General features: G+C 40.7%; 1 protein-coding gene across 3 annotated transcripts; it reads left to right on the forward strand.

Annotated features, from left to right (window-relative positions):
- On the forward strand, positions 1 to 27,127 carry LOC138744937 (uncharacterized). Of its 3 annotated transcripts, none has more exons than XM_069901823.1 (5): positions 1 to 1,673; positions 9,576 to 10,660; positions 16,946 to 17,084; positions 21,655 to 21,794; positions 24,593 to 27,127. In XM_069901823.1, the coding sequence occupies exons 2-5, from the start codon at positions 10,449 to 10,451 to the stop codon at positions 25,395 to 25,397; spliced, it is 1,296 nt and encodes a 431-aa protein (XP_069757924.1). In that variant the 5' UTR covers positions 1 to 1,673; positions 9,576 to 10,448; the 3' UTR covers positions 25,398 to 27,127. The 3 variants fall into 3 exon arrangements, with proteins under 3 accessions (XP_069757924.1, XP_069757925.1, XP_069757926.1); XM_069901824.1 differs by having other exon boundaries at positions 9,726 to 10,660; XM_069901825.1 differs by lacking the exon at positions 1 to 1,673 and having other exon boundaries at positions 10,561 to 10,641.
- Positions 27,128 to 27,551: the final 424 nt, after the last annotated feature.

The following is a 27,551-nucleotide window of genomic DNA, read 5'->3' on the forward strand; positions in this document are numbered from 1 at the left end:
TTGGCCCGGCTCGAACTGTCCATCATCCGCGGCTCAGCGACGTCATCCAGCCCTCGCTTCCCAGCGGCGACTTTTGTGTTTTCTTTTAAATCTTTTTTTTCGCTCCTTCCCGATTTAAAAAGTCAACGCCAAGTCCGTGCGGCTTTTCGCCCTCGAGTTCTTCCACCAAGCCCGGCCGACAGAAGTCCTGCCTTCAGCCTCTCCGGTCGCTTTATTGCTGAACAGCGCTGTCAATGACACCCCCTCCCCCCCCCCCCAAAAAAAAACTTTGCAAAGACTTTGGGCTGGGATCGGCCGCCGGAGAACGCATTGACCAGGCCGAAGTTCCTTGAAGTTTGTGCGGCTCCATTTACATTCGGGGAAGCTCTTTACGTAATGCTTCGCAAATAGAGGCTAACTCATGAAGAATGTCGGCAGGCTGGCCAAGTCTATCACAAACTGAAATATGATCTTGATATTTAAAAAGTAGGGAAAAGTGAAATAACCCGATTCTTCTCGTCTTTGAAATAATACTCCTGTTTTGGCGAAGGGCGTTGGGACTTTACCAACCCGATTCCAGGACCCTGTGCCATATTCACTGTGTGTGTGTGGGGGGGGGGGGGGGGGGGGGAATAAACAACACCAGCATTGAAATTACATGGGAAATCATTTATTGTCAATATTGGTGGTCGCTGAACAAAAAAAAACCAGACGATTCCAGAACTTCCTCAAAGTTTATTCCAGCAAATATGCTCTTTCAGAACTTCCTCAAAGTTTATTCCAACAGATACGTTCTTTCAGAACTTGCTCAAAGTTTATTCCAACAGATACGCTCTTTCAGAACTTCCTCAAAGTTTATTCCAACAGATGTGCTCTTTCACTTGGAAATCGACAGGACGTTGGTGGTTTCTTATGTCACATCCCTCTTCGCTGGGTGCGGGTTCAAAAAGTGCCTCTTTATTCTCTCGGGAGTGGACAGAAAATACGCCATATGCAGTTTTGTAGGGGTTTCTCTCAACGATCGGAAGAAAAATAGAATACTGCAACACGGCTCGTTTATCTTCGGCTACATTACATCGACTTGCATCAGCTTTGGCTGATGGTGGCGTTTTGAATTCTGCCCACCCATGCCCTGAGGCTTGGAATAATGAGAAAGGGCTTGTTTTTTCTTTTGGACATGCTGCTCTTTGAATGAAACATTCTCCACTGGATTCTCAATTGAGAATAAAATATTGCATTGCAGTTTGAAGAAACCCATCAGTATAGTAGCCAATTTTTATTTTCAAGCCAGCACCAGGCCATTTATTTCATTGCTGTGTGCATGAAACCCCACGATACGCCAATTATTTGCTTTGTTTCCTGCAATACAATAATGAAAGTACTTCAAAAGTATTTTGACTCCAGCGCATTTTGAATTATCTAAGTTTCTCAAAAACACTAATAGCTTAGACTCTAACATTTGTGCAATCTTCATGAAAATGAATCATAAATGCAGGTTGTTTCACGAGTTCCGAACAGGTTGTGAGGTGCTGAAAGATGTTACATGACGGCAATTTTTCTTCAAGTTATAGCAGGAGTTGTACTCAACCTTATTTCAAGGATTGAGGATGGGCAAGTGGTGGAAGTATTTACAGAGGAACCTTTTGCAAACAGTGACCATATTTTGGAAAGTTTCAAGGAACTCGTGGAAAATGGTAAGGTTCGATCTCGAGTTAAGATCTTAAATTGAGGGAGGGCTGACTTTATTAGCATGAGACAGGACCTATTGAAAGTAGATTGAGAGCTGTTGCCTGAAGGGAAAATACCTTCCATCTGTGAGAGATGATACTTGTCAGTGACAACCCCAACCAACCAATTTTCCCCTGCAACCGTGTCTGCCTGTCCCGCATCGGACTTGTCAGCCACAAACGAGCCTGCCGCTGACGTGGACATTTACCCCTCCATAAATCTTCGTCTGCGAAGCCAAGCCAAAGAGAAGAGTAAGAGTTCAGAGTCAACATTTCCATGTAAGAAGCAAAGATAATAGGATTAGGGAACCTTGGTTAACAAAAGAAATTGAAAGTTGATCAGAAAAAAAGGAAATATATGCCAGTTGTGGGAAGTTATCAAGTGGGTCGGTCAAGGTTTATAGATGGTATAAGAGAGATCTTAAGAAAGCAATTAGAAAGCCAGAAAGGGAATAGGAAATGACACTGGCCGCAGAATTTTTTTTTAATGACAAAATCTTCTATGAGAAGCAATAGGTGAGAGAAAGACCAAAAGTCTTTGGTTAAAGCCAGAGTGGTGACCTGAGTAAATATTTTGTATTAGTCCTCATGGGGGAGAAGGATGAATTAGGGGAGGTGTATGCTGATAATTTGGAACATGTGTATCAGGAAAAAGAAAGTATCAGAGATATTCTTTGGCTTGGCTTCGCGGACAAAGATTTATGGAGGGGTAAATGTCCACGTCAGCTGCAGGCTCGTTTGTGGCTGACAAGTCCGATGCGGGACAGGCAGACATGACAAATCCCCAAGGCCTAATAAAAATCTATTCCAGAGGTTATGGTAAGCAAAGGAGATGAATGGGCTCAACATTACCCATGGGCGAGGTACCAAAGACTGGAGAGTCACTAATGTTGTTCCTAGACTAAAGAATTGTGGTAGGGTTAAGCCAGGAAACTGCATACTGGTGAGCCTTTCAACAGTTATAGTGAAACTATAAAATGAGGTTGGGATTTGGGATCACTTGGATATGCAGGGACTTATAAAGAGGAGTGAATATGGTTCTGTGCATGGAAAATTCTGCTTCACAAATTTGATTTGAGCTTTTCGAGTGGGTTACTGATCCATTTGATGAAGGCAAAGCAGTAGGCATGAATTTTAGCAAGGTGTTTGATAAGGTCCTGCGTGGCAGGCTGTCCAAATCGTTGAGGTTCAAAGTATTTTGCAAACTACAATTACCCTTGTGATAGGATGGAGCTTTCGTTAAAAGGCAACATTGGAAAGTCTGGGATTGCTGTCACTGGCAGTGAGGAAACTAAGGGGTTAGGGTCATAAAATTACAAAACACAGAATGGATATTCAGTTTCTATCAAAAGGTAGTGTGTCCAAAACCAGAGGGCACAGGTTTAAGGGGAAATATTTAAAGGAGATCTTTGGGGCAAGGATTTTCAGAGGCTCATGAAAATATTGAACAAGATAGAGGCAGCTTAACCAAAAAAAGCATTTTGATAGGTATATGGATGGAAAATGAATACAGGGATATGGGAAAAATGTAGCGAAATGGGATCAACAGATAGGCAACAAAGACACGATTCCCCTTGACCCAACTAGCCTCTGCATCCAACATATTATCCTTCACAATTTCCATCACTTAACAAGATGATTCCACCATCAGGCACATCTTCCCTTTTCCTCCACTCTCCACCTTCCTTACGAATGGCTCCCTCTGTGACTCCCTCGTCCATTCATCCCTTCCCACATATCGCCCCCTTGGTACTTACCCCTGTGACCACAGGAAGGGCAGCATTTGCCCACACCTTCCGCGCCACCATTTGAGGTTCAAAATTTTCCTTTTAAGCAACACTTCATTTGTGAATCTGCAGGGGTCATTTGCTGCATCTGGTGCTCCCTTGTGGCCTTCACTGCATCGGAGACTGGACACAGTCTGGGAGATCATTTCGCTAAATATCTTGCTCTGTCCACAACAATGACAGGGATATCCAAGTGGTCAACCATTTCAATTCTGCTCCACACTCCCACATGGATATGTCTGTCCATGGCCTCATGCACTGCCAAACCAAGGCCACCCGTAATTTGGAGTTGCAACACCTCATCTGGGCATTCTCAAATGGATGGCAGTGACATTGAGTTCTCCAGTATCCATTGGGGCACTCCCTGTCTCCATTTTTTTCCCATCTCTCAGTCTATTCCTCCTACTCTCCATCTTCTTCCCATTCCATTCAAAGACCAATCCCCTCCTCTATCACTTCTCAGCTTTTTTTCACGTGCCCTTCCACCCATATCCACCTATGTCCTATTGCCAGTGACCCTATACTTCTCACCTGCCCCTCCCCCAAGAGTTTGCTCACACCTTGATGAAGGGTTGACCCGAAACATTGGTTGTCTTTGCTACACGATGCTGGGTGACTTTGATTTCTCCAGCATTTCTGTGTAAATATAATCACAATGTCTTAAGATTTTCTTGTTTCACCCCATCTTGGTATGAATGAATTGAATTGAAGGACCTGTTTCCAGGCAATTTAACTTGATACGAGCCCAAAGGACCCCAAAACCCAGCAGCAATAGATATTCACCACGACAAATGGTTACTTAAACAAAAGTTGTTTTTAATTATCTTTAAACATGAAATAGAATCAAACTTTAACTTATCTCTATTACTTAACTAATCCAAATTAACCCCCTTCTAATTCTAAGCGCACATGTATGATGTGTGTGTTAATTTAAGAAAAGTTCTTTTGTTCACATTTCAATCTCACTTCTCATTCTTACAAGTTCACTGGTTGCAAGCAATTCTTATACTGTGCACAGAATTTAACATGTTTAAAGTTCACCAGGCTAGCGTGCTTGAAAGGTAAATGTTTACTGCTCAGGAAGGTTCTTTGGAGGTTTGCAGAGAGAGAGATTTGTTGTTCCAGGATTTCCCAACTGAGGTACCACCATTAGTCATCTCAATGTCTTGCTGATGAAACTTGTCCCATCAGGGTTCTCCAGATGATAACTTCTTTCTTTCAGGCTTTAACAGAGTTCCTTTCTATTCCTCGTATTCCAAGAGAAAGCTCTGGAGCTTTCTGTTTCAATTCCAACAAGCTTCCTGCTTGCTTCAGCTGTGACTCTCTCTCTCTCTCTCTCTCTCTCTCTCTCTTCATCTTCCAACTGCTAGAAAGTCCATGTGACTCTCTCACTTGCAAAACCCTTCCACCTTATCCAGCAAACAATAGAAGTTAGTCTTTTGCTCCCATCTGTTGTCTTAGGTAAACAAAACTCCTCAGTATTGACCTTTCTGTGCACTTTGCAAAAAGGTCAGAAGCCTTGTAAAAATGTTCAACACAGACAACCTGTCTTCAGTCGATTCATTTGATGACATCATTTCATTTAGCAGCTACTTGTGAAATGTGCATAGCATTCTCCATAGTTTCTATAAAGTCCATTGAATATGAATTCTTCAGTATTTCAAATAAGATCTATTTTAAAATGTGTGTATGTATGTAACCTACTCTAATTTTACCAGTTATCTCCCAAATATATATTCCATTACAAACTCTATAAAATCAACTGTAGTTCCCTGCTCATATATATAAATGCTGATACAATAATTGTTTCAGGCAGAAAATTCCACATTCTAATTATCTCCCTTAAAAAAGATAATTTTACAAAAGAGTAATAGCCTATATACTTTCAACATTAAAAGAAGGAGCAATGATCAAAACATGGAAAAGAAGAAGATACATAGAGCCACACAATTAAGGTATTTATCATATTTTTACCAGACAAAGGAAAAACCAGACTGGACTAAGATAAAACTAGATAAAATAGGGGAGAAGGTACCGGAACATATACTTTATAAATGGGATGAAAAGCTGGTGCAATATAAAAGCTCACCAGTATTGCATCATTTACTTAATATATGGAAGAAGATCCACTTAGAAAGGAAAAAAACGAATTATCAAACACCAAAATTTTTATTGACACAAAACCCACTAATCCCTTTTACAATAGATAACCTTTCCTTTAGAGAATGGGAGAGAAAAGGAATTAAAAAAATAGAAAATTGTTTTTTGGGAAATAATTTATTAACATTTGAACAGTTGAAGCACAAATATGGAATAACTCATGGTACAATGTTTGCATATCATCAACTGAAAGGTTATTTAAAGGATAAATTGGGAAACAGACTGAGATTACCAGAAGGAAGCAGCTTTGAATATGTGATTACAGACACAATGCTAATTAAAAGATTTATAACGAACATGTACATTCAGCTGCAAGATAAGGAAAAGGATGAAATAAGCTATAAACCTAAACAAAAGTGGGAAAAGGATTTAAACATAAAGATAAAAAATGAAGCATGAAAAAAGTTATGTTCTGGAACTATGAAGAATATAATAAATACAAGGTTACACATGATACAGTATAATTGGTTACACAGGTTATATATCATGCCTCAAAAGTTAAAAGAATGGGATCCAACATTATCAGAGAGATGTTTTCGGTGTAAGGAAATGGGAACAACAATACATGCAATTAGGGCATGTCAGAAAGTGAAATGTTTTGGGAAGATCTAAATCAGATATTAAATAAAATCACAAAAAATAACATACCAAAAGATCCAGAGATCTTTCTTCTAAGTAATATAAGAAGTAAGGAATTAGGCCTCAAATTGGATAAAGCGCAAAAAAAAATTATTATGATAGCCTTAGCAGTTGCAAAAAAATGTCAACTTTGAAAATGGAGGAGAGCCTGAGAATATAGCAATGGTACATGCAAATGAATAAATGTATTCCATTGGAAAAAATAACATTTAATTAAAAAAATAAAGTCACATTATTTGAACAAATTTGGGAACCATACATGGAACCTAACAGAGAGGGCTTGCCTCGGACCTCCACCCCCTAAAATGATAAGAAGACATAACGATGTGATCCAGTGTGTAAAAGTAGATGACACATTTTTCTTGTTTATTTTTCATTGTGTGAAGACATTGTTTAATGGTTTTATTGTATTGTATATGTTGAATATTTATTAGTTTTGGAGGGTGGGGGGGGAGGGAGAAAATGCCACTGTGTATATTTAATGAGAAACGTTTGTATATATTTTGGTTGATATGGTTTACAGTGTGAAAAGTTAAAAAAAATTTAAAAAAAAGAAAAGAAGATACAATAACAAATAAATTACTAGAAATTTAAAAAATAATTGTAGGAGTTTCCAAAGCTATGTAAAAAGAGAAAAGAGTGGCAAAAATAATAATGAGTTCCTTGGAAACAAAAGCAGGCAGACATGAGAGAAATGTCAAGTTTACAATGTACAAATACAACCCGACGAAACACCATTCTCTGGTCCTCGGTGCAAAACATGCAGACACGCAACCAGACATAACACACATACAGACAAGTAATGCAGATGCAGGACAACTATTTTATCTATAAAAATAAATAAATGTAGTTTTATACAAATGAGAGACATGGACGGTTAGTGTGAGTAGTTCTTTGGTTTGGTATTCTCACTGCTTGTGGGAAAAAGCTGTTCCTCAGCCAGGTGGTGTTGGCTCTGATACTCCTGTATCTCTTCACTGACAGAAACGGCTGAAAAATGTTGCATGTAGGGTGGAAGGGGTCCTCAATGATTTTACACTGCTTCTTCAGACAATGATCCTGGTAGATCATGTTGAATGGGGGTGGGGGGAGGGAGAAGGGAGACTCCAGTAATCCTCTCTGCCACTCTTATGGTCCTGTGGATTGACCTCCAAACCATTTTTCTCCAGCAACCATACCACACTGTGATACAGGCGGCCAGGATGCTCGATAGAGCACCTATGGAAGGTTGACATAATGGTGGCCAGTAGCCGCACCAGTGACTGCACTTCAGTCTTCTCAGGAAGTACAGTCACTGTTGCCCCTTCCTGATAAGTGAGATGTTGAGTGTCCACAATAGGTCACTAGTTGAGTGAACTCCGAGGAACTTGGTGGTCTCCACTCTCTCTACTACAGAATTGTTGATGTGTAGTGGAGGGTGGTCATTCTTGGTCCTCCTGAAGTCCTCGATCATCTCCTTCGTCTTGTCCACATTGAAGCTCAGGTTATTCTCACACCATTTCCTGATATTTTATACCTCTTCTCTGTGGTGCGACTCATCATTGTTGCTGATGGGGCCAACTACCGTTGTGTCATCTGCAAACTTGATGACACTGTTGGAGCTAGATCTGCTGATGCAGTCATAGGTCAGTGTGAACAGGAGTGGGCTGAGCACACAGCCCTGAGGTGTGCTAGAGCTCAGCATGACAGTGCTCGGTATTCTACTACCAACCCAGACAGACTGTGGTCTTTCCATTACCAAGTCCAGGATCCAATTACAGAGCAAGGTGTTGAGTCTCAGCAAAGACAGCTTCTCCACCAGCCTCTGGGGTATGATCATATTAAACGTCGAGCTGAAATCAATGAACTGGCACCATTCTCCTGGTGGACTAGGATGGAATGAAGCGACAAGGCTATAGCATCATCTGTGGAATGGTTTTTCTATAGGCTAATTGAGACAAGCTTTGTGCATTCCATCACCAGATGCTTGAAGCATTTCATAATGGTGGAGGTCAGTGCCACAGTCATTGAGGCCTGTTGTTGTCACCCTCTTGGTTACTGGGATGATGGTGCCTGACTTGAATCCTGCAAGAACGATGAACTGCTGCAGTGAGGTGTTAAAGATGTCCATGTAGACTCCCCTTCAATTGGTCCACGCAGTCCTTCAGTTCCCAACCAAGTACGTTGTCTGGCTCCGCCGCCTTGTGTGGGTTCACCTTAAATAGGTTTCTCCTCACCTTGGCCATGGCGATGCAGGGGCACACGGAACTTTGGCATCATCCTGTTCTTCTTATCAAACTGTGCATAGATGTTCAGTCTGTGAATATGAATAGAAAGTTAGAATTGTATAATGAAGATAAAATATTGACTGACAAATGTAATGGCAGTTTTGAACATGTACTTAGCAAAGAAAGTAGTGAGAAACCAGCAGACAAAAGGGTGTCGTAACAGAATGGTTAAATCATTGGACCAGCTGCCAGAAGCCTGAACTGTTAAATCCAAAGACACAAGATTCAATCCCAAATAACACTTTAGCATTTAAGTTCAAGAAAAGTAATTAAATAAAATCTGGATTAAAAAAAAATTAAAGCTATGAAATTGTGTAAGGCCACACTGGCGTCACTAAGGGGGTTTGGGTGGGGATACAGACAGCACTGGGGTGACACCAAAATGACTTGTCTATAAAATTTTTTTGTTCAGTGTTTCAGCAGAAATTTATTATTGTTTTAAAAAAATAGCCCTGTCGTTAGATATAACAAAAGCATTTGTGTAAGGCCAGTTTACATGTATCAATATACCTACAAGGCTAAAATTCGATGCTAATTTACTTTTTGAACCTTCTAATGCGCTCCAGTCAGAGCTGCCATTATTTCCCAATGACAATGGTGCTTTGAATCACGTGGTTTTGTCTGCACGCGCTACAAGCATACGCTGTTGTTTTTGTTGCTGCTGGTGTTTTTATAATCGCTGCTTTTGTCCAATTTTCTAGTGTCTTAGCTACAATATTGCGGTAATAAGTATATGTGAACCTATATCGATAACTTTTTTGAGAATGAAGTAGTAATTAAAGGAAAAAGAGAAAAATAAAAAAAAAGGCTTCCACTCAGTTCCTAAAAATGTTGCAACTAATAATGTTGTAATTCAATGTAGAAAGATTTTACGAAACTATTTTGTTTAGAATTCATATAATCCAATCAATATTACATTTAAGCAATTTACAAATAGAGTGATATACAGGAATCATGATTTACACGTAACAGGAGTATAAAAAAAATGACTAAGGATTCTGTGTGGTCTCTTACAGGAGGAGGTTCATGGAGAGGGGTGGGGAGTGACTGACCCAACCCTAGTGACGCCACTGGAGGGCCTTGCTGAACTATTTGGCCTTGGGTAAAATGCCAAAGGTCCGGCTGATGGCCTGCATGCTACTGACCACACTTTTGGTTTATTAAAGGATATGGAGTCACCAACAAGATGGCAGCGTGGAGTGTTGCAGAGCCAAAAGACAGTTAAAGCAGATGTATGTTCAGCATTCTCCAGCTTTAATGAAACTATACAGGGAGACCTCTTTTTAATAATGACTGAATAATCGTGCCATATATTGCATGTATTATCTTCCCAGACTAAGCTTCATCTCCACTCAATAGGTAATGAGTTAATTATAGAGCCTCAACTAACTCGGAAGGAACCATTATTTCTACCCTTGTTGCCAACCTGCGATCCTGGTTAAAAGGGCCACATCTCGCGATTGAAATCATACCCAGTCGAGTCAGTGATCTGCCGACGAGACTATCGTGTCAAGTTACGATTGCAAACAGGAACCAACCCATTAAAGAGCGCCTAGAACTTCAAAACGAACTCCAGAAAACGCTCAAATCAAATAAATAGAATTCGTCAAGGACGAAGAGAATGTTTGTCGTTTCCGGCTGAATTCCGACCATTGTCGATAATGATTGACGGGGAAAAGGTTACAATTAAGTAGCAGCCGATTGGCGCGACGATCAAGAGAGAGAGAGTGTTCTCAGTCTGTGACATTATTTCTGCAGCGTGAGCCCTAATACTGAGTGGAGGCGGAAGAGCGTTCCGTCCCAGGGAATTGAAGAGCAGGCAGCGTCTCCGGACAAACACGTCCACGCGATGAGGAAAGAACGGCCGAGACTCGTTCGTTTTGTGTAAAATGACGAGCCATTTGTTGCAAGTCGGTATAATCGGCGCAGGGGCGGGCGGACTCTGCGCTGCTCGTCACCTTCTGGCGAAGCCGCACGTCTTCGCCCCGCCAGTGGTGTATGAGCAGTCTGATCGCGTTGGAGGCACTTGGGTTTATACGGAGAGAACGGGAAACGATGACCATGGTCTGCCGATACATTCCAGTATGTACAGAGACCTCAGGTACTCATGCTTTCTAGATGCACATAATACGCAGTACTATTCTGGAATCTCTAACTCCAATTCAATAAGTCATCATTTGTTTTCTATTGCCTAACACTTGCCTGGATAGAGCGTCCTGCAGTTTGAAACAGTTCCTTCGGCCCAACACGTCCAAGTTGGCTTTCTGGGCTGGACTGGTCCCATTTTACTGGATTTGGTCCATATCCCTCTTAACCTGTTCAAATGTGTTTTAAATGTCATATTTGTTCCCTCCTCTAAAGCTTCATCTTGCAGCTCTTTCCAGATACAGACTGGGTGAAAAAATGGTTTCTCGGGTACCTTTTTAAACCTCTTGCCTTAAACCTCACCCCTCGAAATGTTGACCCTGGCATAAAAGACTTTATTGGTGCACCTCATGAATTTAATTAGCTCTACAAGGTCACCCTCATCATACTATACCAATGGTTCTTAATCTATATTTTTTTTCCAATCCTATACCATCTTAAGTAATCTCTGACTAACCACAGAACTCCTATGGCGTAGCATAGAGTATTTAAGGTGGTATGTGAGTGGGAAAAAAAAAGTTGAGAACCAATGAATTCAGCATCTCCCTAGAACTAATGTCCTCTAGTTTCAGCAATATGGTGAATCTCCTCTCCAATCTCCCCTTCCAACTCCTAGATATCCTTAGTATTGCTGGGCAATGAGAACTACGCATAATTCACTAAGGGTAGTCTGACCAATGTTTTGCAGATCTGTATCATGAGGTCCCAACTTTTATGCTCTGAACTCTGTCCAATGAAAGGCAAGCATGTCCTATGTGGGTTTCACCATCCTGTTCACATGATGTCACCTTGTTTAGAGAACTGTATTCTTGGGTCTCTCTTCTACAACACTCTCCAAGGCTCTACCATTTACTGTGAAAGTTCTACCGTGGTCTGAGGATACGCTTGGTCAGGGCCTGGGAATTTGAACACTTAAACGTGCTACAAATCCATCAATAACTCCTGCGTGGTACCATTTACTGTGAAAGTTCTACCGTGGTCCCTCAGAATCCCCTCCAGCAACTTTCACACTGACCAAATGAGACTCACTGGCTTGTGATCCCCTGGCATATCCTTGCTGCACTTTTTAAATTACCTTAAGATAGCCACCCTCCAGTTTTCTGGTCCTTCACCCAAAGCCAATTATGTAAATGTCTCTGCGAGGGCTTCCCTCAAGGTCTGAGGATACGCTTGGTCAGGGCCTGAGAATTTGAACACTTAAACGTGCTACAAATCCATCAATAACTCCTGTGTGGTACTTTTTATAAGGTTCAGAATATCACAGCTCGTTTGGTTCAATTCAGCTTCTCCGTGATAAAGACTGATGAGAAATATTCATTTAAAACTCACCCATTTCCTATGGTTCCACACAAAGAGAGCCATGCTGATCTTTAACTGGACCAATTTCCTCTCTAGCCACCCTTTTATTCTAAATGTAAAATACCTGTCAAATCTCTTGGGATTTTTTATACTCTGCCTGCCAGATCCATCTCACATCTTCTTTTTGACCTTCTGATTTCACTCTTAAATATAGTCTTTCTTATTTTTCTTTACCAGAGTCTCACTATCTCTTCATCAGCCAATCATCCCTAAACTAATCAAAGACACTACTTTTTGTGCACTTGACGCGGCCTGCCGCAGTGGTGATCGAGCCGGTACTCTGGGCGGTGAGTGCAACCAAAGACCAGCAGCCCGCACAGCAGCAATGGCTCCAAAAGCAAACCGGCAAGTGAACGGCAAGGGCAGCTTAAAGGCCAGCAACCCCAAAATGGCGCTGACCTTGCTGTGCAGCCAATAGACAGGGACAGCACGCAGGAACCCCTCTTTTGTTATCTTATTGTGACGCCAGCCAAGGGGGGACCACGGTGGGAACAGTGCAAGTATAAAAGTCAGGCCTGAGCCCTAACAAAACTCTGAGCTTAACCTGACTACGCTACGTATGTGTGTCTTTCGAATAGTGCGCTGGTACATTTGGTGACCCAGATGGTTTAGATGGCATCTAAACCCAGTGATGAGCGAACAGGAAGAAGTCAATGCAGTCATTCTCAAGCTGCTAACTTTCTGGACGAATCAACCACACATGTGGTTTGACCATGCTGAGCCACAGTTCCAGATCTGGCAGATTACAGCAGAATCCACCTGGTATTACCACGTGGTGAGCACTCTAGACCAGAACACAGCAGGCCGGGTGGCCAACTTCATCCAGGAGCCCCCATCAGAAGGCGCGTACACCACCTTCAAGGACTTGCTGATTGAGACCTTCGGGCTCTCACGGCATGAGAGAAGGGCATGTGTGCTCCATCTGGACGGGCAAGGGAACAGGCCCCTGTCAGCCCTCATAAACAAGATGCTGGCCCTCCTGGGCAAACATGAGCCCTGGATCATATTTGAGCAGGCATTCCTGGAAAAACTGCCCGAGGACATCCAACTTCTCCTGGCTGACGTGGATTTCAGCGATCCCGGAAAGTCGCAACATGAGCGGACGTTCTGTGGAAACAGAAGAGAGAGTGCTCAGCATCTGTGAGGCTCGTCACTGAACCCCACAGCCAGACCTGTTGAGAGAACAGCAGCACCCCATATCCAGACGACCAGTAGTGTTTCTACTACCAGAGATGGGGCACTGGAGCCCACCAGTACGGACCGCTGTGCACATTTCAGGGAAATGCCAGGGCCAACCCTTGCTAATGGCCGCAATGGCAGCTTCCTGTACATTTGGGACTGCCAGTCTGGACAACACTTTCTCATGGACTCAGGAGGAGAGGTCAGCATCCTGCCCCCATCGGGACAGGACACCAGGAACAGGCAATTCCTGAGGGCTGTTAACAACAGCACGATTCGGACCTATGACACCCGCAAGCCCAACTGCAGTTGGGAGGCAGCATCTTCTCATGGGTGTTCACGCTGGCTGCAGTGGAACAGCTGCTTCTTGGGGCAGACTTCTGTGCACCCCCCAGCCTGCTAGTGGATCTCAAGGGAAGGACTTTTCAAACCTTCCCCCTCAAAGACACCAGGCTCCCAGCGCTCCTCCTGGACTCCAAACAGAGATTGGACAATGAGTATGCCAGGGTCCCGACATGGAGTACAGCACCACATCCTGATCCAGGGCCTGCCACTGCACGCAAGGGCAAGACGCCTTCCTCCCGAGAATCTCCAGCTGATGAAGGAGGAATTCAGGAAGCTGGAGGAGCTCGGCATCATACGGCGGTTGGATAACCCATGGGCTTCTCCCCAGCACATTGGTACCCGAAGCAACTGGGGGCTGGAGACCATGCGGTGACTACCGCCGGCTCAACTAAGCTACCACACTGGATCGCACATCCAGGGCTTCGCAGGGCAAGGATCTTCTCCAAGGTGGACCTATGCAGCGATATCATTATAATATCCCCAAGACTGCCATCATCACCCTGTTCAGCCTCTTTTAATTCCTTTGAATGCCACACAGACCTTCCAGCGACTAATGGACACTGTGGGCCGAGACCTGGACGGCACCTTCATGTACCTGGACGACATCCTGGTGGTGAGCAGGAACCAACAGGAGCATATGGCGCACATCCACAACCTCTTCACCTGACTGAGCGAATTCAGCCTGAAGATCAACCCAGCCAAATGCCATTTCAGAGTGGAGGGCATCGTTTCCTGGGCCACAGGATAACCAGCCACACTGCTACCCAGTAAAGTGGAGAACATCTGGAAGTTCCCCAGATCCAACACAACCAAGGGACTACAGGAATTCGTGAGGATGATTAATTTCTATCACCGGTTCATCCCCTCAGCTGCCTGGATCATACGGCCCTTGTTCACCCGGACGGCAGGCAAGGCGAAGGTCATCACCTGGGATGAGGAGTCGGCGGAAGCCGTCGTGAAGGCCAAGGAAACCCTGGTGGTCATCACTCTCCTGGCTCATCCCAGTCAGATGCTCCAATGGCCCTGATGGTGGATGCCTCAGGAATGGCGATCGGCAGAGATCTGGAGCAGGAGATCAAAGTAAGTTGGTGATCATTGGCTTTCTTCAGCAAACATCTGCGAAACTGAAGTACAGTGCTTTCGACTGAGAGCTACTGGTGTTGTACTTAGCCATCCGCCACTTCAGGTACTTCCTAGATGGCAGGTCCTTCACGGCTTTCACAGATCACAAGCCCCTGACTTTCACCTTGCCTAAGATCTCCAATCTCTGGTCGGCCCACCAGCAATGACAACTGTCTTGCATCTTGGAGTATACCACAGATGTGAGGCATATCTCTGGCAAGGACAACGTGGTGCCCGCTGCAATGTCCTGGCAAAATATCCACGCGCTATCAAGAAGAGTGGACTTCGTGGCACTGGCAGAGGCGCAGCAGAAAGATGAGGAGATGCCCCAATACAGGATGCCATATCGGGACTGCAGCTCCTGGACATCCAGTCAGCACAGGAAACACCACCCTCCTTTGCAACGTGGCCACTGGTCAAGTCAGACCCATCATCCTGGTGGCTTGGAGACTCTATCCATGGACTGGCTCACTCAACTATCAGGACCACAGTCCGGCTGGTAGCCAGCAAATAAGTGTGGCATGAATTGTGGAAACAGGTCAGCGGGAGGGTGAAGGCATGCACGCAGTGCCAAACAACCAAGGTACAGCAGCATATCAAACACCACCTCAGCGCTTCAAGCCTGCAGAATGAAGGTTTGACCATATCCACGTGGACATAGCAGGACCCTTGCCGATATCCCAGGGTTTCCACTATCTGTTCATGATATTCGACCGCTTCACCAGGTGGCCAGAAGCAGTCCCACTGGCAGACACGTCCACAACCTCGTGCGCCAGGGCCCTCATCTTGGGTGGCATGGTTCAGGTTACCATCCCACATCACATCTGTCAGAGTGGCCCAGTTCACCTCCATTCTGTGGTCCAACCTTGCCAGCCTGTGGGGTGCCTAGCTGCATCACACAACAGCTTACCACCCATAATCCAATGGGTTGGTGGAGTGCTTCCACAGGCACCTCAAAACTACACTCATGACTTAGTGATAGCAATTATATCTAGGTCCTTATCTCACATTGTCCCCTTAACATCACACTTCAACATCTAAAATATGGGGACAAATTCAGAATTTGTAAAATTATATTAAAAATGTAAGCAGCATTGTAGATCCTGAAATCAAGAGCTAAATCAAAGCAAAGTAATTGATAGGATAACAATACCTAGTTATAAATAGGAAGTCGAGTTTAAATTAAAAACCATCACCTGCAAGAAGAGCTGGAAACCTGGTTTTCTTAGTGAATCCCTCCTTTCTAAAGATATGGATTATTAAGGGAATGAGCATTCAACAACTTCAAGGTTCCTTTTATTTTCACTTAATAATACATAAAAATGTAATATATTTGATTGACTTCATTTTTTCTCTGCTGTAAAGCAAACATAGAGTCACCATGAGCATTGCCTGGTGCCCCCAACAATAAGAGGAGAATCAAAAGAGAGTATGTTCAGAGACAAAAGTCCATGGATTTGCCTCAAGCGCACCTGCAGCCTTACAGACCAAACCATTGGCAGCCCAAGCTCCATGTCCAAACCGCCAATACGATCAGGAAGCCTTCAGCGCCATTCTTATCCTCAGCACCCTCTTGAATTTCAGTTCCTGGTTCACATGAACCAGTCTCCAGAAGCCCAAAGCCTGTGTGTAACCTTCAACCACCAGTCGCCCGCAGTCTGCGTGAGTTCTTCAACCGCAATCCACAACCTGTTGGATCGTTCAGCCACTGAGGTCTTTGCTGGTCCACTGCTGTGGTGACCTTTCCTGTACGGTCTTCTCTCATGCTTATTCTCAATGGGAGATGTTATCCCCGTTTCTGGAGCCCTGCTTACCTGTAACCTGCTTTCAGTTCTGATCTTTTATAGAAGACGAGAGTCAAACATAAGAGAAGTGAGAATCTTTTACAGGTAGTCTTCATTATTACTTCCCCCACCACTTATTTATGTTTCTTTACCAACCAATAGGTTCAATTGTCTACTACTGGAATCAGTTTATTATTGTAGTATTTTATAATCAGAGATTCGTCAAGATTTAATTATGATTTTTTAATTTACTGGCAATTAAAAAATTGGAAAATCATATGCAGTATGTAGCCAAATTATTGACAAATTTAATCTGTATTGTTTACACCAGATGCATAAAGTTTGAAATCAACCCCCATGATACCAGCTTGTTTCATTGCCAAATTTCATTAGTTGACTCAATATGTTTGATTTCCAAATTAGTTTTTTTTCTCTCTTTCTCTCTCCTTTAGGACAAATATTCCAAAAGAGGTCATGGGCTTCCCAGATTTTCCATTTGAAGCTCACCTCCCCTCTTTCATTCATCACACTGATGTCAGATCATATTTGGAAAAATACACTGATCACTTTGAAATTCAGCCACACATAAAGGTAAATGTGAGGTGTAAAAAAAATTGCACTGTTATTAATTTTCTATTTTGAATTGGAAGTTCACTTTCAACAGAGATAATAGTTCAAATTTATCACATGATTGTACAAGTACAACCTGACTAAACAATGTTCTCTGGTCATTGGTACAAAAATGAACAAACACACATTCAGACATAAATAACATACAGACAAATGATATAAATGCAGTACATATACAAAAAAATTATTGAATAAATAAGAGTCTTGGAGGGCTTGTATGAGCAGTTCATTTAATTCATTCAGCAGTTTCACTGCCTGTGGGAAAAAGTTGTTTCTCAGCCTGGTGGTTCTGGCACTGATACTCCTGTATCCCTTTCCCAACAGGAGTAACTGAAGATGTTCATATCTGGGGTGGTAGTGGTCCTCATTGATTTTGACAGCCCTCTTCAAACACTGATCCTGGTAGATCACATCAAAGGTGGGGGGGGGGGGGTGGTGCGGGGCACAGAGGGAGACCCCATTGATCCCCTCTGTTGCTCTTCTGGTCCTGTGGATTGGTCTCCAATCCATTTCTCTGCAGTTGGCCGGGACACTCTCGATAAAGCTCATTTAGAAAAATGACAAGATGGTGGCTTTGCCCACCTCAGTCTTCTCAGGAAGTGCAGTTGCTGTTACACCTCCATGACCAGTGAAGAGATGTTGTGTGACCAGGATAGGTCACTTCTTGGGTGAATTCTTAGGAACTTGATTTATTCCACTTTCTCCTCTACCGAGCTATTAATGTGTAAAATGGAGGGTTGGTTGTTCTTGATTCCTTCTGAAATCCACAATCATTTCTTTTGTTTTGTCTACATTGAGATACAGTTTGTTATTCTTGCACCATATCAAGAGTTTGTGTCATCTGCAAACGTGATGACTGTTGGTGCTGGATCTGACGTTACAGTCGTGGGTCAGTAGCTTGAGCAGGAGCAGACTGAGTACATAGCCCTAAGGTGCAACGCCGGTCAGCTTGATAATGCTCAACATTCTGCTGCCGACCCGGATAGGCTGTGGTCTTTTCATTAGTAAGTCCAGAATCCAGTTGCAGAGAGGGGTGTTTAGTCCCAATAAGGATAGCTTTTCCACAAGCCTCTGGGAAATGATTTTATTAAATACCAAGCTGGTCAATGAACAACCACCTGGCATATGAAGCATCATTTTCTAGGTGGGTCAGGGTGCAGTGGAGGGACAAGCTATAGCATCATCAATGGAACGGTTCCATATGTAGCATTGTTCATGAAGCCAAGGAGAGCCTATAATTGAGTAGATTAAATTAACTGGATTTTGCAGAATACTGCAATGATTGTAAAATTGTTCAAATTGCTGAAGACCCTATGACATCTGTCTCTGAGGGTGTGATAGTACAGATCTATCACCAATGTACATAGTGTATATAGTTATTGTATCTAGACTGTGCTTACAGCGATTGGCTAAGAGCTAAGCTACGCCTACTGTCTGGGCCTTAAAGGGTTATGTCCCTAGCCAGGTCGGATCATTCCGGACTGGTCGGCCACCTGTGAAGAGCTCCTGTCTTTTGCTAATAAAAGCCTTGGTTTGGATCAACAAGTCTTTGGTTCTTTCGACAAGCTCTACAGAGGGTGACGTCAGAACATCAACCAAGAGGGTGAACCCTCGCCAGGAGTCAGGCCCTGACGGTGTTCCTGGCAGGGTACTAAAAATCTGTGCCAACCAACTAGCCGGAGTGTTCAGACATTTTCAACCTCTCATTGCTGCAGTCAGAGGTTCCCACCTGCTTCAAAAGGGTATCAATCATCCTGGTACCCAAGAAGAGTACTGTGAACTGCAACAACTACCGTCCAGTAGCACTAACTTCTACTGTGATGAAATGCTTTGAGAGGATAGTCATGGCCAGAATTAACCCGTACCTTAGCAAAGATCTGGAACCACTGCAATTCGTCTATTATAACAATCGCTCCACAGCAGATGCAATATCGCTGGCTTTTCACTCCGCTCTCGATCACCTTGAAAAAAGCAATTCATACATACAGCTGCTCTTCAATGACTATAGTTTGGCCTTCAATACCACTATTCCCTCAGTGCTGGTCAATAAGCTACAAACTCTTGGCCTCTGAACCCCCCATGCAACTGGATCCTTGACTTTTTCATCAGAAGACCACAGTCAGTATGAATTGGAAACAGCGTCTCCTCCTCACTGATTATCAACACAAGCACACCCAAAGGATACATGCTTAGCCCCACTGCTCTACTCAGTATATACCCATGACTGCATGGCCAGGCACAATTCCAATACTATCTACAAGTTTGCCGATGACACCATAGTTGTTGGCAGAATCACAAACAGCACTGAGGAAGCGTCCAGGAGGGAGGTAGATCAGCTCGTTGAATGGTGTAATGACAACAACCTCATGCTCAACGTTAGCAAAACCAAGGAGATGTTTTGTGGACTTCAGAATAAAGTCAGGGGAACGTGACCCAGTCCTCATAGAGGGCTCATTTATGGAGAAGATTAAGAACTTCAAATTCCTAGGTGTCAACATCTCCAAGTATCTGTTCTGGAGCCTCCATGTTGATGCAATCACAAAGAAGGCTCGTCAGCAATTATACTTTGTGACGTGCTTGAGGAGATTCTGTAGGTCACCAAAGACTCTTGAAAATTTCTACAGGTGTATCGTGGAGATTCTGATTCATTGTTCTGCAAATTTACAGCAACTTCTGGATTTTTATGCTTCCATGCACTAACATGGAAATTTGGTCAACAATTTGTTGAAAGCTAGCTAGCAATTTGAGCTCTTGCACTACAGCCCAATACATCATTTGTTAGGGGGGCAGAAAGATGACTTAAATGCCCAAGCAGAAAATAAAGTCTGAGGACGTTGAGAGGGCATGCACCTGCTGATTTTTTAAAATTCAGCTTTGGTTTGAGAATTCAATACAGGTACTCACAAAAACCTTCTCACTGGCTATTATCTTAAAAATATTCTTACATTTTCCAAACATTTAGCATTTATAATGACTTTCTAATTCAGAGTTTTAGATTTTATGTTTTGAATATTTACAAAAATAGAAATATGGTTAGCATTAGCAGTTAGCACAAAGCTGTTACAACACCAGTTGGAATCCAGCGCTGTCTGTAAGGAGTTTGTACCTTCTCCCTGTGTCTGTGTAGGTTTTCCCCGGGTATTTTAGTTTCCTCCCATCTTGTAACAATGTACAGGGTTGGTAGGTTAATTGGCTGAATTTGGACGGCATGGGATCATGGCCAAAAGGGCCTGTTTCTGTGTTGTATCTCAAAAAAATTAAATTGTTTTTAAAAAATTTAAACAGTTAAGTTTCTGGTTTCCATATTTTTTTTACACTTCAAAAAGTTTAATGTTTTGAATTTCAGACACAGTATGTTTTTAATAAAATTTAATTGTCTGACTTGGTTTTTGTCAAGTATAAGGGTATGGCATACCTGACCTTTATTTTATTCTTGTTTTCTTGGATAGGAATAATTTTGGCAGCCCACATTATCCTTGTATGCTGACAGGTCCTTATGATTCTAAAGGGTTGACTAGGAAGAATTATCCTAGCATTTGTATCAAGTTCCCACAGGAAGGAAGACAAAAGATTGGATTATTTTAACTCCAGAGTTCAGTGGTAACTGTCATCTTAACAATGATGGCCCAATTAGTTTTGAAGTCAATATAACCATAGCTAAATTTTGTTTGACAGGGATATTCCGGATTCTGAAGCCCAGAGAGTAGCGTTGACTTACAAATCAGCCTTGAGTCATGGGACTGGATAGCCTGTTCTTATCCCTTGTGCTTTTCCTTATCTTTTTTTTTTCCATTGTTTTCATAGCAAGGAACCTATTCCATGTATTTGTTTCCAATGATCTCGAACCACTTAAGAAAAGGTTACTTTGATTTCTTCTACCACCTGGGATTAAGTATTCAACTGGCCCAGGCAGAAAGTAATTTCTGATTGTAATTTATCTTTGGTTTTCACTTTGGAACCTTTCTGCTTTGGAGCTAAAATGCTTATACTGTACCCATTTCATATGCAAGATTTTTCTAGCTACGGAACTAGTCACTGGACAACATAAACAGCGCTTGCTTCATTAAATAATGCTGTATTATTCGATGTCTCTATATTGTTACAAAATACTGCAAATTGCTGAGGAGTGACCCAAAAAATTCCTGAAAATGACCAACAGAACTTTTCTTTAGCAAAGACAACACACACAACTAGAAAATGATGCCATCTCTTTCATTTTTGGCAGTCATTACCAATTCTGCTATAATTTTTTCCATATTCCTTGTGCAAAGTTTATTACACAGGAAGCCTGTCTGAGTAACAATCCATGTGTTGGTCTCGCACCAGGAGTAAAGAGAACTTGTTGCTCTAGTGATGCCTGATCAAATTCAACAGATTTGTGGCATGCAATGCCAAATGGCCAACTCTCACTTTTGTTCTAATTAAAAGGTTTGAAGAGATAAAATCTACTGGGCAGTTATTTTAAAAAAAATAAAAACACAGTATTAGTATTTACAAAAGATACGTGAATTAATATGGTAAATCTTTTCAGTTTCTCACACATGTTGAACTACTGAGACCTGTATCTGGACCTACTGGAGATGCTCCAGTTTCATGGGAAGTAACATCTTTGAATCTGAAGAGTCATAGCCGTAACCTGGATAGGTTTGATTCTATTATTGTTTGCAATGGGTGAGTCCATGGTAACTTTTAGCAGTTTTAAGTTATTTTTAAAATTTAATAATTTCTCTCTTCTTTCAATATTTTTATTGTTTTATAGAACAAGCACACATTGTATGGAGAATATAAGTTTACCAATTTGAAGAATATAAGTACATTTCCAAAATAAACAATAGTATACCCCTTCCCCATAAAATACAATGTTATCAGAATGACAAAAAAGAAAAAAAAAACAAAGAACTTTTACCCACTACCGAAAAAACCTGGGATGTTTTGACATAAAATTAAAGGTCGTGTAGTTCTGCTGAATCTATAAAACATATAACTGAAGGAAAAATCATTTACATAAATAAATACATTAAATGATCAAGACAAACAGATTTAATGCACACGAAAATAGTCCATAAAAGGACTCCAAATTTGATAAAAATGAGTGTTAGCTTTCAACGCAGAACACCTGATCTTTTTCTAAATTAAAGCAAGACGTGACATAACATAACCACTGAGTATTAGTGGGTGGAACAGGATCTTTCCATCTAAGTAGGATAGCTTAGTGCCATGAGTTGCAAGTAGTATGACTTGATGATGAGATGAAGAAGATAGCTCGTTAATATTGTCTAACACTCCAAACAAAGCCAATAAAGTATTACATTCAAAATTAACACGCAATATTATTGGCAAAACACGAAAAACTTCCCTTCAATGAGGTTCAAGAGCAGAATATATGTATCAAGGATGCTTCCCTGTCGTTACATCTGTCACATCAGGGATTTAGATCAAGAAATATAAGGGATAATTTGTCTTTAGGCATGCGAGTCCAACGTACAACCTCTTATTAATTCTAGTAAAATGATTATTTTACCCAAAATTTTATAACTTTTTATGCAATTCCAGTCTTCATCCCAAGTCATTTTTTGATTCCCTCATCTTTATTATATCTTCCAACATTTTGCAAAACAAGTGACCTCGGTTGAATAAGTTTCATTTGCAGAGATCTAAAAGGAACTGAGGCTTGGCATTGCCAAATTTTAGATTCTATTACTGGGCAATTAATATATATTTTATCTTGTTTTGGATTCAATACTTTAATAGATTGGACGGCCCAGTTTGGATCTCTTTGGATTGAGGTCAGCTGAAAAGTTTTCCATTTTATCTTTTTTTTTGGAGTAGCACTTCCTTTTTCTTTAGCTAAAGTTAACAGAATGATAAACTGCCCTGTAGTAAAACATTCCTTTCGTATCTAGTTTCAATTCAGAAATTTTTTTGATTAAAAAGGTTTTTCCTTATCAAGTTTTATATCATCTAATTATGTATTTCCTCCTTTTCATGATCAATGTTTGCCATTTGGTATGATAAAGATATTCAGTGTTTTCGAGACTTGTTTGTTGTCTCATGACTTTGGAACAGCTATCAGCGAAGTTTAATTTAACAAATTCACATTTTTTTTAGCTACAGATCAGAAATATTTTACAGGTTCAATTTCCAAATTTTCCCATGGCTTGTGAATCTAACATGCTGGATGTAATTTTTAAATTACAACCTTCCAAGAAAGGATTTAATAACCTTTATATATGATATGCTTTCACACTTGAGTCAGGTTTCCCTCCATAAGATTAAAAGAACATGGGAGCATGATTTACAGTTTTCAAACTCAGACAAAAATTGGGATTTGATTCTTAAATTAGTTAACATTTCTTCACTTTGTGCTTGACATACTCTTAACCAGTTCAAGGTTGTACATTGGACTTGCATGCCTAAAGACAAATTTACTGATTTCTCAGTTAACTTTTAACATTTCCCTCACCCATTTTTGTTTGCAAAATTTTGAAGGCCCACATCTTCATAGCCACTGTTCGAAAGGGATGAACTGAAAAGCTTTGATATGCTGCATTGTGGCTGCGGCCTATTAATAATATTGAATAATTTACCGTAGTTGAAAGAAGCATAGCTGAAAATCATTGATTGCTATCACTGAGTAAATGTGAAGCTTGAGTATTAGTAAAACAGCTATTTGGTAATATCATCCATAATGACCTTGATTTTCCTGTTCCATAACTTTTGATATGTATTTTTCACACCATTCTCAAATGCAATAGAACATAATGCCTGCACGTTGCTATCCATAAGTTTTGTTGGAGATTTAGCATTAAAATCTCCATCTGGGGCGCTGGACAAAGTGGCGACCCTCTGTCTGCTTTATGGTAGACAAAAGTCAAAGAATTTCACGTATGTTACATTCTAAATGTGCTATTACATGACAATAGTGGAACCTTGATCTTTAAAATCTATAAATGGACCAAATGTATGGTCTGAACCAATAATCAACACCAAATATGGCAGATAATGATGGACTCACCAGTAAGTGATTTAAAAAAAAATGTCATCAGGACTTGATTAATGTCAAACAATATCTCTGACATGTAATATTTAATTTTACAACTGTAGAGTTTTATTCTTCCAGAATTTAATTATTAGAGGTTGAAAAATATAAAAAAATACATGAAGTTGCTGATCTGGGCTATGCATGCTATTTGTCCTCTTTAGAGGGTGTTTTGCTGGGAAGATTTACCAATTTAAAATGTCATTCATATCTGTACAAAATTTCATTTGTAAGTATGTACCTTTATTTATCACTGGTAACTGAAAATTCCAATCCATTTGCGACAACATTTGCTAATGGAAAGCAACCCAAATATCTAAAGACAAATATCAAAGTTCTAGTTAACAAGATTTTGTAAATGAACTTTAAAATCTATTTGTTTGAAATTAATAGCTTGTAAACTTGGTGTGTTTTCATTTTGTATTTTTAGCCACTACTCTGATCCTTTTATCCCGCACATTCCTGAAATTGAAAATTTCAAAGGACAGACAATGCACAGTCACGAGTACAGGGTTGCTGAGCCTTTCCGAGGGAAGAACATGGTGCTGCTTGGTGCTGGTCCATCTGGGATTGACATTGCACTGGAATTATGCTTGGTTGCAAATCAAGTTGTCTTGATATATAAAAATTCATTTATCTCCTCAGCCTTGCCTCCAAATTGCCAGTTTGTCAAAGGTATAAACAGATTTTCACAGACCGGTGTGATTTGTAACGATGGAACGGAGCACCCTGCTGATGTATTCATCTTTTGCACTGGTTATAACTACTCTTTTCCTTTTCTTGCAAATGAGGTGGGCTTAAATGTCCAAGATCATAGAGTTACCCCACTTTACAAGCACATTGTACACACCACCTTTCCAACTCTCTTTTTTATTGGTCTATGCAAAACGGTCTGCCCTTTTCCTTTGTTCCATTGTCAGGTTTTGTTTGCTTTAGCAACTCTAGATGGTACATATAAACTGCCATCGAAAGTTAACATGGATGCAGCCACAGAACATGATTATCAGTTCTGTTTGGAAAATGGAATTTCTCACCGACATTTTCATAAATTGGATAGTCTTCAGTGGAATTATAATGATGAGTTAACCTATTTAGCCAAAACTGATCCTTTACCACCTGTAGTGAAAGATCTTTATGAGGCAAACAAAGAAATAAGAAAGCAAGACCTGTGCAATTATAAAAGATTTAACTTCAAGATAGTAAGCCATGATACATGGAAAAAGGTAAATCCATGACTCTTTAAAATTGATTACTACTCACTTAATTTGTGCTACACAGTTACCAGAAGTCTTGCTATAAATTTAAGGTCTGCAGCAAAGACAGAAAAATTGGGAAGAAAACATTATTAATTTTAATGGATAGAAAATTAGGCAGGTCTTCCTGTCCAGTTATTCTCTTCCCATTGTAATAAAAAAATGATTTAATCACTTGGTATCTGGAAAACATGCAAATTATTGTCAAAACCGTGTAGATAAGATCTTGAATGTCTACACAAAAATCACTAGTTACTACATTGCATTGATTTGTTTTTCCTTTACTAAAAATTGTTTAAAATTCTTTTGCAAGTTTGGACATATTTTGCGGACTTGACCAATAGTACAGAAGTAAGTTTTGTTAAGCAAAGCCCCAGATAATAACATTCGTGTGAATGTTATTCAATCTGATTCTATTTCAAAAGAAATGAGCTATTTTCTTTAGATAATATGATGACAGCACTAATCAATCATTGATTATGTCTATAAATACAAAGTAAATGAAACTTAAAAGATAATCCTGTGGATTTTATGTTCAATGAAATAGAGTAGGTCTCTGTTGTACATGTATATTCAGTGACTTTAGCACTGATCCATACACTAATAAGTACCTTCGTAAGTCAGCATCAACATCCTTTGAGTCATCTATTTGATTTTGAAAATTTGTACCTTAGCTAAAATGTTTTACCAAATTTGGAACCTCAAAATATTAATATACATGTTTCCTACATTATTGGAACACCATTTTAAAAAAAAACTGTATTCCACTCCCGATACAAAATCAAAATATTGCACAAGTACTAATCTGGCTAGAAAGTATATACAATTAAATGTATGTTACATCGGTAGAATGTGATAATTATTACAAGTTTGAAAATGATTTGGGTAAAGAATTACCTATTGAGTAAACATAAAATGGAAATCTGTTTAAAAAAAACCCACATTGACAAAAATATCATTATTAAACGAGTATTGAGATTAGTTTTTTAAAAATTATTTAATTGTTTGTATCATTACAGGAAAAAATTAACAAAACATTAAAAGCAAAATGTATAGAAATCCTCACAGAGAGCTCAGAAAAAGGGAAAAAAATCTGCAAAAATTAGCAGCAGGGTGGAAACTCGGCCCAAGCGGGAGAATGGCGTGTGGAAAGGAGTAGCAATAAAAGGTGGCGCCAAAGGAAGGGGTTGTTTCATCAAGATTCTGCAGGCTTTGGGGCTCTACATATATGTCACCATCAGGGCAGGGACATTGTGTGTTTTTCTTAAAGGGGAAGGACTGCTATTATTTAAAGAGTCAGATTTTACTGTTAAAAATATTGTTTTAAAGAAGAATATGGATAGAACATTAACATTTATTAGCAATAATGTTGTTGAAATTAACAGGACGCTGAAGAGAAAATGGGTCTTGGCATACCTTAAAAAAAATTAAAGGCAGATAAAGTCTTTTTACAAGAAACACATCTTACCAAATTGGAACATGCAAAATTAAAAGGAGGATGGGTGGGGAAAGTCCTATCATCTTAATTTGGATCAAAAGCATGAGGTATAGAGATTTTAATTAATAAAAATATACCAATAACAATAGAAGAGACTTTAACTGATCAAGCTGGAAGATTTGTAATAGTACTCATGTAAACAAATAAATGTACACAAACTGCAATACAGAGAGGGGAAAAAAATCAATAAAGTGCAAAAGTAAGAGCCTTTCAATGAGCCCCTGTTTGAATTTATTGTTGAGGAGTCTGACGCTGGAGGGAGAGCAGCTGTTCGAGTCTTGTGGCACCTAGGCCTCTTTCCCGATGACAGCAGCGAGAACAGAGCATGTGCTGGGTGATGTGGATGCTCGCTGCTCACTGACGGCAGCGTTCCTGGTAGATGGTGGGGAGAGTTTTGCCTGTGACATTTTGGGTTTGTCCACAACCTTTTTCAGAGCTTTATGCTCAGGGGATTTGGTGTCCCCAAACCAGACTATGATAAAGATACAGAACCAACGTTTCGGGCTTGAACATTTCTTGTGTATCTTCATCTTTGCAATATAAAGTTTGACCTGCTGAGTTTCTCCACTATTGTGTTTTTACTTCAATCATGGAGTCTGCAGATTGTCCGGTTTTATTTCTTTTTGTGTCTGGTCTTT

This window comes from Narcine bancroftii, chromosome 10, assembly GCF_036971445.1.
Source record: "Narcine bancroftii isolate sNarBan1 chromosome 10, sNarBan1.hap1, whole genome shotgun sequence".
Taxonomy (NCBI): Eukaryota; Metazoa; Chordata; class Chondrichthyes; order Torpediniformes; family Narcinidae; genus Narcine; species Narcine bancroftii.